Source organism: Lipotes vexillifer, unplaced genomic scaffold, assembly GCF_000442215.2.
Source record: "Lipotes vexillifer unplaced genomic scaffold, Lipotes_vexillifer_v1.1 scaffold466, whole genome shotgun sequence".
NCBI lineage: Eukaryota > Metazoa > Chordata > Mammalia > Artiodactyla > Lipotidae > Lipotes > Lipotes vexillifer.
The window spans coordinates 1,871,186-1,882,345 of NW_006796103.1; the positions used below are offsets into that span (position 1 = coordinate 1,871,186).

Sequence of the window (11,160 nt, forward strand, 5' to 3'; positions counted from 1 at the left end):
TCAAGGCGAGAAATTCCAGAAACTGGTTAACCTGGATACCTGAGATGGGTCTGATAAAGTCTGTGGGCAGGGGAGAAAAGATGGCATCCCTGTGTGCACCCTTGTGACATAAACCAGCCTCCCCCAGCATCCTATGGTTGCCGGGTGCTGTTCTTCAGATACTGCACTCCAGTGGATTCAAGGGGCCAGAGCAATCTGGTTCATACAGGGTTCTTCCATTCCTCAGCTGGTACATACCTCTTTGTGAAATAGTTGGTGCCTCTGTACTTGGCACAATAGGATGGTTAGTCCAGGAAATTTTGAATGTTTTATCAGTCATCCTGAAGGACTACACCCACTCTATTAAACATATGTAATAAGGGTCGTATGACTGTCGAACTATGGGACAGATTGACATAAGTGAAGGTGGAAGTGAGTGTGCAAAGCAGACATCGGCACTTGGGTTCTCACCACACTCCCTGGGATACCTACTCATAGCTGTGTCCAGTTTTCCCTCCTGAGTGATATAAATGAATGGGATTGTTGCCTGGGGGCCCTTGCCATCTTTAGACAGCAACGGCTGTGACCTGAGAATGTATATTCTGGCTGGGACCTGGTCTGCCTGGGAACTAGAGGTTTGGCAGCAGTTGTACACACAGCCGAGTGGTAAGGGCCAGGTGCAGGAGGCTAGGTGGTGCACATTGAACCGATGAGAGGGGCTCCAGACCCAGATTGCCCAGTGCAGTTCCCACTCCACCAACCTGTCAGCTTTATGCGCTTGCCTCCCTCATCAAAATAGAATTCTGAGAACTAAATAGGTAGCATCATTGAAGAGTCTGCAGTTGGTATTAGTGATTTCAGTGGTAGCTGCTGCTCCCTTTTATTATATATGGGCTTAGTTTACCTTACAAGAGTTGCAACTCTTGAACACTCTAGCGTCCTAGAAGGTGAAAAGTGTAGTGAACCCTAGAAATAACTTAGATGGGCCTCTGTCTTTACAGAACAGGCCTCTGATCACAAAAATTGCCTCTCTAGAAATGTATGAGCAGCGAGTGCCTCTGGCCTGGGGTCCAGGTGTTGGTCTAGCAGCACCTCAGTGCTAGTCTTTTTGAACTGCAACAGAGAGCAACTCTGCCCTTGGCAACTTAACCACTATGTTAGCTTAGACGAGGAACCTCATTAACAGTCACTGAACTCTTAATATAAATTGTGTGTTTTTATGATTTTTGGTCTTACTCTCCTTGTTTTTGGTGTTTGTTTTTGTGCAACAGAGAGTATCAGTTAAAGGGGAGGTGAATGGCAAAAATCCTGAAGATAAGTCTGGGCCTCAAACAAAGTTGGCTAGATGCCCTTAACTTCCTGCTTGCCCTCTGAGTTCTTCAGGGGAGTCTTCAAATTTTTCTGATTCTTCAAGGTTCTTCTCTCCTTCCAATACCTCCTTTAGCTTTCTTTCCTTGACTATTTTAACTTTTAGAAACCCTGTTCTATTTTATGCACAGCCCCTGCCTGAGTTTCTCAGTGGCAGCACTGCTGACAGTTTGAGCTGGGTCATTCTCTGTGGTGGAGGCTGGCCTGTGCATTGTAGGTTGTTGAGCAGCATCCCTGGAGTCCACCCCCCAGATGCCAAGAGTGCCCACCTCCCCAGTTTGACAACCAGCATGTCTCTCTAGACATTGTCAGTGTCTCCTGCAGAGCAAAATTGCTCTGGTTGAGAAGCCCTTATCTATGCTCTGCCTCTTAGGATCTAATTAAAGCTTTTTGCTTTTTATGTGTCTGTCTTAGTTGAGGTCAAGGTAGCACAGTGGAAGAAGTCAGGCTTTTGTGGTACTACCACCTGATATCAGTTCCAGATAAATGGTGCCTCATGGAGTCATCTGGCAGGCAGCCTCGGCCCCTCAGCCACACATACGGGGTTTCCTGTTTTCTCACTGACACTGGGAGTTTGCATGTAGCTCACAGGGTGGTTTGTGCATGCCCCTAGACACTTTGACAGCTATATAGTACGTCCTCAGTTTTGATTGTTTCACTTTGGTACTTCTGCCTCCTTAACAGGTGTGACAGCCCTTGGATAGCAGGGGCTGCCTTGCTCTTTCTCATATCCAGCCCTGTCCTAAGCACCCAAGATGCTTATGTGTTCTCACTGCCTGATTGGTTGTTACTTTTAGCTTACAGACTCTATACTGTGGTTCCTCGCCTGGTCAAGTTTGTGGATGTTCTGACTAATTGGTATGTCAGGATGAACCGTAGAAGATTAAAGGTAAGTGCAGGCTGCTGTTGGGAAGAGCAGAAAGTGTAGGAAGTATGAGAATTATGGAAAAATGAGAACAGCCAAAAGGAAAAAGAGCATTTTCAAATGCTCTGACTTTTTTACGCTATCTTTTTCCTTTTAATTGCATATTAACTATATTGCCATTTGTTGGTTGGGGAATGCATAAGTTTAGAAGACACCTTGCATATTTTCAAAGCACAATTATGGACATTCATATTAGAGGGAAAGTCTCAGGCCAGACAGGACTGTACTGAGCAGACCCCTTAAAATCTGAAATAAATTCATGCAGATATTCTGCAGATGTTTTTAGGTAGAGCTGTGATATTGAGAGGGACACCTCCTCACTTCTACCTCTAGAGGGACAGTTACTTATTGACAAGACTCATCCTTAAGCCTGTTGGGGATATAGGGTGAGTGAAGCATGGATCCTGTCCCAGGACTTAAGCTGTACATAAGCAACAATGGTAGAAAACAAGGAGTGAGGGATGCCCAGACCACTGTCCATCAGTACTACCTTCAAATGTGTTAATGATAAAATCCCGTAACAAAACAATAATTTTGTTTTTGTTAAATTATATTACACACACATGTACATGTATGTGTGTATATGTACATATATCTAGAAGGACATACACTAAAATGTTTAAAGTAGTTATCTCTGGGTAACTTAATTATGGTTGAGTTTTCCCCTTTTTATTCTTTTTTTTCTTACAATGAACTATTGGTTTTAACAGTTTAATGTGTGTTTTTTATTCACTAGGGTGAAAATGGGATAGAGGATTGTGTTATGGCTCTGGAGACCTTGTTTAGTGTTCTGCTTTCTCTGTGCAGACTTATGGTAAGATGCTAGCCCTGTGGGCCGCTTGTGGTGCCCGGTTGCTGCACTGTCCTCCGTCTGTATCTATTCTGTATTTGTTCCACTAAAAATAGAAATAGAAGTGTTAAAATAACCTAAATTTCTAGTTTCTTTTCAGAAATCTCGTTAGCTTATGTATGTCAAATAAGGGCTAAAAAACATTAGCTTTAAAAGCTGGATTCTTTCTTTTCACCCTTAGCAGTACATTTCAGGTCAAGGTCCTTGCATCTAGACTCAGGAGCGGCATACCTCATCTTAATGTAGATTCCTGTAATTGTCTGTGAGTAGTGGAGAAGTTCTTGAACTAATAGCTAACCAAACAAAAATATATTGCAAACAGTATTTTACTTAAGACTTGTTCCTATCAATTGAAATATTAATTAAATGACATACAAGTAAAAATTCCAGTTTTAATTTCCTGTATCTTATTTCTGCTATTCCAGTTTAATGTTATAAGGCTTTTATTTATTTCCTAAACGTACATGGAATGAAAACCTGCTTTGTACCAGGTCCCCTGCCTGGTGTCTCATGTCTGACCTCATTCCCCTTCATCCTATGAAGCAGGTGGTGTTTCCTCAGTTTACAGAGGTTTAGGGACATTCATCTCTGCATATTGACTTGACTGGCATGTGGTCAGGGACTCCTGTTTTTATTATAGATATCCTCAAGAGTGTTTTAGGCACTTCTGGCTGTTAGTCCTGCTGCTGTGTTTCATGAGTGTCTAGCTCACCAAGTTCAAAACGACGTCATTTCTCTTTCATAGGGCATGTTTTGTAACCTCATGTTCATTTCTGTGCACATTCCCATATCATTTCTCTAAAATGTTTATGTAGTTGCTTCTCACCCTGAGATCAGTTAATGATGGCTACGTATGACTGACCCGATGTCTTCTATCCTTACACAGGCCCCCTATACCCCTTTTCTTACTGAATTGATGTACCAGAATCTGAAGACACTGATTGACCCTGTTTCTGTCCGGGACAAGGACACATTCAGTATCCACTACCTCATGCTGCCCCATGTTCGGTAAGAATCAAATATACATAAGCCTCTCCTGGGCCAGGGGAAGGAGAGTTGCCAGAGATGCACTCAAGTGGGGCCCCGAGCTCCCTGTTCCAGCCCCTCCATGCCCTGCCTCCCCCCTGAGCTGCTCCTCAGGCTACAGAATGGATAGGAGGGATGCTTAGTGTGGAATCCCCAGTAGAGCCATGGCAGGTAGGGGTGGGTAGGCCTGTTGGGATAGCTTTGGGGAGCTGCTAGGCACTAAGCAGCAGGCTCAAGCTTGCTGCCTGCCTCTCAGTGTGTGCCCCAAAGGCAGGCATGTGCTGTCCTTCCCAAGAGCCTCCCCGGGAAGCCTAGCTACACCATCACATCTCTAGCCTGACCCTGTTCCTCACTTAAGCATGCCTATTCTTTGGAATTTTCTCCTTTTGAATCTAATCTCTTTCAAATCCCTACCTCTACCAACCAGAGAGGAATTGATTGACAAGAAAACCGAGAGTGCAGTATCTAGAATGCAGTCTGTGATTGAACTCGGGCGAGTGATTCGAGACCGCAAAACTATTCCAATTAAGGTTTGAGGTTTTTTTTCTGTTTTGCATTGCACATACCTAAATAATTATGTTTTGGAGTATTTTCTTAATATAAAGAGCTGCCAGCAATGGCGTAAATTTCTTTTCTGCAGTAAGGGTGTGAATGACTTAGTACTAGTTATGCCTGCTTAGTCTGGAGCTTGAGATTCAGATAAAAACATTTAACATTCATTTTTCTGCAGTTTAGAGGACTGGATGCTTATGAACTTTCCCTTCCATTTTCTTTCTAGTATCCTTTGAAAGAAATTGTAGTTATTCATCAGGATCCAGAAGCTCTTAATGAAATTAAGTCATTGGAGAAGTATATCATTGAGGTAAGACCGTTGATTTGTTTGATTTGGTCCAAACAAACTTCTTGCCTTGGGAAGATTATTTTGGTTAGTACTCTTTAGTCAACTACACTTTGAGTGTATCATTTGTCCTTTTCCTTTTTATATCAGTATATACATAAATTTAACCATCCATGGACTTTTCCACTTTGCTTTTATATTCATCATGACTTTTTACAATGTAATTGTAATTCTTTAACAGTGATTTTCAATGTCCATGAATTTTACACCTTTGTTGGATCATTTATCCTTTCATCCACTTCTCTTCCCCAAAGTACTTTTTGATAACGTAACACCAAAAAAATCTTTGTTCCTTCAAATTATACAAGTATCAAGTAAACACACACTGGTTGTAAATAAGCACTAGCATCGAGTACAAAGCAAGTCTTCTCTTACCCTGGCCACTCCCTGGTGTCTCATCACCTACTTGTTCACTAGGTTATCTCCTGCTGGGTTGTTCCTAGCATTTTACATACGTGTACACACATTTGTACATACATATACACACATGCACACATCATTGGTTTTATTTGTGAATAGAGAGGATCATATATTTAGTTTTTAACTTAGTTTTTTCACTTTATAGTATTTCTTAAACAGCACCCCATGTTAAAACATAGAGATCTAATTTATTCTTTTTGTTCACTTCCTGACTGCATCATAATTTATTTAATTACTCTTATATTGTTGGAAATTTAGGTTTCTGATTACAGACAAAAGGGGTGTGTGTGTGTGTGTGTGTGTGTGTGTGTGTGTGTGTGTTGGATAGGTTCCTAGAAGTGGAGTTTTGGGGTCAGAAGTTTAAACTGTCGTGTCAGTTATCCTCCCAAAAAGCTTTTACCCTGTAATGTTTTAAAAAGAAATATATTTCAAATTTCATTTTTATTCCTTTCACAGGTAGTATTTAGATCTTTGTGATAGAAAATAATTAATTTCTATATTTGGTTTTGAATTGCTTGAGAATTCCAGACAAATATTAGAAACCAAGGAGTTTATAATTGTTTAGAAACTTAGAGTTTATAACTAAAGAGCTATAAATTCTATAATTAATGCTTAAGATATGGATAAAAATAGAATTATTTAAATAAAATATCTTAATCACTCTGAGAGCAAATAATACAATAATGTATAATAGCAAAACCAGAAATTTCCCTATAATTTGCTTCAGTTGACAGTTCCATGATATCTCATTTTCATATTTCCTACTGTGCAGTCACCATTTCCTGCTACGTTAGTAATCCTTAACTAACTAGTGTGATGGAGACATGAAATGTTAAGATTTTTTCCAAAAATATTTATTTATTTATTTGGCTGCATCAGGTCTTAGTTGCGGCACACAGGATCTTCAGTGTGGCATGCAGGATCTTTTGTTGCAGTGTGTGGGCTCTTCGTTGTGGCACGCAGGCTTCTCTCTAGTTGTGGCGCACAGGCTTAGTTGCCCCGCAGTATGTGGGACCTTAGTTCCCCAACCAGGGATTGAACCCAGGTCCCCTGCATTGGAAGGCAGATTCTTAACCACTGGACCACCAGTGAAGTCCCGAAATGTTTTGATTAAGTGATTCTTCTAGTTAATTGATAGTTATTTGTGGTGCTTTGAAATTTCTTGAGCAAAGGTCACCCTTAAATATGAAGTCCATATTTCTAAGGCTACAGTCCTTGTTAGTTGCGTTAGGCTCAACTTGATTGATCTGGACAGATTTTTTTCATACCATACAATTATTTATTAGTATTATTTATAGAGCTGTGCAGCCATCACCACAGTTTTGTAGCATTTTCATCAGCCCAAAAAGAAACCCAGTATCCATTAGCATTCATGCACCATTTTCCCCTCAATATCCCACCATCCTCTGGCAAACACAAATCTGTTTTCTGCCTGTGGATATGCCCACTCTGGACATTTTCTATAAATGGAATCATACAATATGTGGTCTTGTGTGTCTGGCTTCTGTGACTTAGCACTAAGGGTCAGTCATGTTATAGCATGTATGCGTGCTCCATTCCTTTATATTGCTAAATGATAGTCCATTATATGGATATACCACATTTTGTTTATTCATTCACAATTGGTCAACATTTGGGTTATTTCCACTTTTTGGTTGTTGTGAATAATGTTGCTATGAATGTTTGTGTGCAAGTTTTTGTGGGCATGTTTTTATTTCTTTTTTATTTCATCCTGTCTACCAAATATAGGAATTGAATGTTAGAAAAGTTACATTATCTACAGATAAAAACAAGTATGGCATTCGTCTAAGGGCAGAACCAGATCACATGGTCCTGGGGAAGCGTCTGAAGGGAGCCTTCAAGATGGTGATGACATCCATCAAGCAGCTGAGCAGTGAGGAGCTAGAGCAGTTCCAGGAGAGTGGTGGGTATCTGTTTTACTGGGGGCACCGTTTGTGTCCTCAACCTGATGGGTATCTCATACTTAGGCTCCTCTTTGATTTCTACTGTCACAGCCTTTTCTTAAATAAGAACTTTTTTTTTTCTGTTCATAAAAATATTTATTATGAATAATTCTGATAATTTAGAAAAGAGTAAAAAAAGTAAAGAGAATAAAAATGACCCATAACCGATCACCCATCCATTTAATGTAGATTGAGTGCCTACTGTCTGGTATTTGTTATCTTAGGTGCTGGGGTGCTATTAAAATTCTGACTTATATAATTACAGCTTTACAAAATGGAAATCACATAATTTTAAATTTCACATTTTTCACTCATATATTTTTACATTTTATGTTATTTTGTTTTTATTTATATTTTTAGTCTATATTTCCACTTTACATTATAAACATTTCTGTGTGTTATTAGTCTTTAAAATGCTGTTTCAGTAAGTGCTGAAAATATTTTCCTTCCTGTGGATACTGGATAGTGTTTTTTTTTTTTTTTTTTTTTCGGTACGCGGGCCTCTCACTGCTGTGGCCTCTCCCGTTGCGGAGCACAGGCTCCGGACGCGCAGGCTTAGCGACCATGGCTCCCATGCCTAGCTGCTCTGCGGCATGTGGGATCTTCCCGGACTGGGGCACGAACCCGCGTCCCCTGCATTGGCAGGTGGACTCTCAACCACTGCGCCACCAGGGAAGCCCCGAATAGTGTCTTTAACCAGTCTCTTATTGTTGGTGCTTTTGGTTGTTTCCATTCTTTTAATAGTACAACTAATATTTCAGTGAATATTTTCACATATAAGTGTTTTGTGGAATTGATTCCTTTTGGCTAGATTTCTAGATAGAAATTACTGAGTCAGAGGGGTGGACCTTAAGTTACCACTGAACTCTATAAATGCTAATGTGGGCCTAGAAAAATCTACCCTAGTGAGAGAGCAGAACCCCCTGAGATTCACCAGCCAGTGGTATAGAGTGTTATTGTTATCAGATGTTGCTTGTAGAGAAAAACATGGTGACTTTTTAGAGGTGCCAGAATGAAAAAAACTAGAAGATATTCAAAAGAAAAAAGTTATGTTTTAATTTTAATTCAAAATTTAAATTTAAATTTTATTTCTTTTCTTTTTTTTTTTTTTTTTTTTTGTGGTACGTGGGCCTCTCAGTGTTGTGGCCTCTCCTGTTGCGGAGCACAGGCTCCAGACGCACAGGCTCAGTGGCCATGGCTCACGGGCCCAGCCGCTCTGCGGCATGTGGGATCTTCCCGGACCGGGGCACGAACCCGCGTCCCCTGCATCGGCAGGCGGACTCTCAACCACTGCGCCACCAGGGAAGCCCCTAAATTTAAATTTTAAAATACTTAAGTATTTTTAGAGAAAGGGATTTAGCATTGAGGTTTGGGGCTTCTTGTGAAGGAGGACTGGGTCAGAACTTACTATAGTTTCTCTAAAATATCTAGAATACATATGTTGGTCTCAATTGAGCAAGACTGGAGTCATTCATTCAGCAAATATTTTTTAAGGCCCTTCTGTTTGGTTGGCACTGGGAACATAGAGTTAAATAAGGTAGACATTGTCCTTACCTTCATGGTGCTGGCAGACACTAAAGATTTATGATTATGGACATAACCGTAGTTTTGATAAGTACACTGAAGGAAATCTTTAGGGAGCTTTTCAAGGTGCCCAGGAGTTCCCAGCTCTGCCATGATTAGAATCATATGTGGTCTCATTATGGCCACTTGACATCCTGTAGCAATCCTAGGGCATGAGTTGTTTGATTGTTAGGGTTCCCTCTGAAGTTGAAAATCATAAGCATGGAAGTGTCATGAGGAAAGATTTAAAGATTCAGAAATCAGATGGGTAGTTATGGAAATTGGGGGAAATGTCCCTAATATTCCCCAAATTTTTAGGTACAATTTATAAAACATAAGAGGCTAGCAACTAAAAGTTGAGTCAGTACTAATTTAACTTGATTTATTAAATTAACAAAATTAAAGGATCAGCCTTCAAGTCACAAATCTTAAGTTGTTTCACCAGTTGGCCAAAATATTAAAAATTCCTCAAATAAACCTTATTTGAAATGGAAAGCCTACAGTTTCTAAGCTATAGTTTCTGAATGGACTGTTCTGCATTGATGGAAAGCAAAGTAGTTTTCAGAATGCAGTGACATAAAGTGAAAATGACAGCCAGTTGCTCAAAGACCAAGAAGATCATTTGTGAGTTACCATAGTAGGCTTTCCTTATGATGGGAACTGCCATCCTTAGCTATTTATACATCCTGCCTACCATGAATAGGCATGATGCTCAGAACTTCACACTGTCTACCTTTTTTCACCCTCACTGAACTCTGATAGGCAGATAATAGAACACCAGGGTCCTACAATCAATGAGTGGTGGGCCTAAGTCCAGTTTGACTCTACAGACTGTGCATTCTCCATTATAGCATGCTTTCTCCATCATAAACATGCTTGCTCATGTTTATGGTGGAGATTCGTTGCCTTCTGGCACATGTCTTTGGACCTGGGAGCTTATATACAACAGTAGATATCAATGGTGATTTAAGTGTCCTCAAGATAGCATGGTGCAGTCTAAAGAAAGTTTGTCTCATCCTTGACCTCAACAATGACATGAGTCCAGAGGACATGATCTCTTGAAGACTGTGTAGCTTGATTATATGAAGGTTTTATTAAAGAGTGGCAAAATATATTGGTATCAGGGCAGCTTGAGGAGTGGGATCCTGATTGAGTAACAGTGGCAGTTGTTTCCCCAATAGGGACCATTGTTGTGGAAGGCCATGAATTGCATGAAGAAGATATCCGCCTCATGTACACCTTTGATCAGGCAACAGGTGGAACGACACAGTTTGAAGCACACTCAGATGCTCAGGTATTTTTCTGTTCCCTAGAATATTTCTTTACCAAAAGATAAGAACATAAGAGGAGAAGACATTTACCTATGCCTCTCCTGACAGTATTGGCAGCTTGTCTCAGGGTAAAATAAACCAGTTATTTATTTTAGATTGGTCTTATTAAACTCCTCTATTATAACTTCTTGACATATGCATTTTTTTAATGAGTACATAAATTGATATTTTGTGACTTTATGCATGCAGTTGTCCTAAGTGTTGGGTCATACAAAAATGAGTAAGATGTAATCCCACCCTTCAAGGAATGAGTCTGTCATGGAGATAGAAAAGTAAGTCAATTCTTATTACTGTACTTGATAAGTTATCTAGTAGAAATACGTGCTCCTATTTGAAGTCTGGGGTAGCAGTGGGGGTGGTTAGAGAGCACCCCTTGAAGAGGATGTACAAGCAGTTTTGCATTCTGGGGTCTGTCTTTTTTTGTTGTAATGGATCACAGCATCTCTCTTCACTCTTCACCAGACTTCTCCAGGCAGATAGGTTGTAAGGTCTCCATTGTGAGAGTGAGGGACCTGTTGGAGTCCCTCTGTGCTTAATATGCCACATACAGGGGAAGATTCCTCGTATGAGGCAAGCCAACCTCCTCCAGCCTTTACACAGGGTTTGTTTGTTTGTTTGTTTTGCCATGCCATGTGGCTTACGGGATCTTAATTCCCCGACTGGGGATTGAACCCAGATCCCCAGGAGTGAAAGCACCGAGTCCTAACCACTGGACCACCAGGGAATCCCATACACAGAGTCTTAAATATGATGTAGACAGAACTCCATGTGGGCAGACAGTGGTAAGGAGCCAAAGGTGAGGAAACTAGGAAAGAAGGAATTGGGGCCAGGGAAAG

General features: G+C 40.6%; 1 protein-coding gene across 1 annotated transcript in view; it reads left to right on the top strand.

Moving 5' to 3' along the window:
- The window catches only part of IARS1 (isoleucyl-tRNA synthetase 1), an 82,057-nt gene that overhangs the window by 48,678 nt on the left and 22,219 nt on the right, over positions 1 to 11,160 (top strand). Inside the window, exons 21-27 of the mRNA XM_007468179.1 lie at positions 2,145 to 2,236; positions 3,009 to 3,086; positions 4,009 to 4,130; positions 4,576 to 4,678; positions 4,927 to 5,010; positions 7,216 to 7,390; positions 10,175 to 10,287. Coding sequence (XP_007468241.1) covers positions 2,145 to 2,236; positions 3,009 to 3,086; positions 4,009 to 4,130; positions 4,576 to 4,678; positions 4,927 to 5,010; positions 7,216 to 7,390; positions 10,175 to 10,287 — 767 coding nt within the window. The remainder of the gene's footprint in view (positions 1 to 2,144; positions 2,237 to 3,008; positions 3,087 to 4,008; positions 4,131 to 4,575; positions 4,679 to 4,926; positions 5,011 to 7,215; positions 7,391 to 10,174; positions 10,288 to 11,160) is intronic.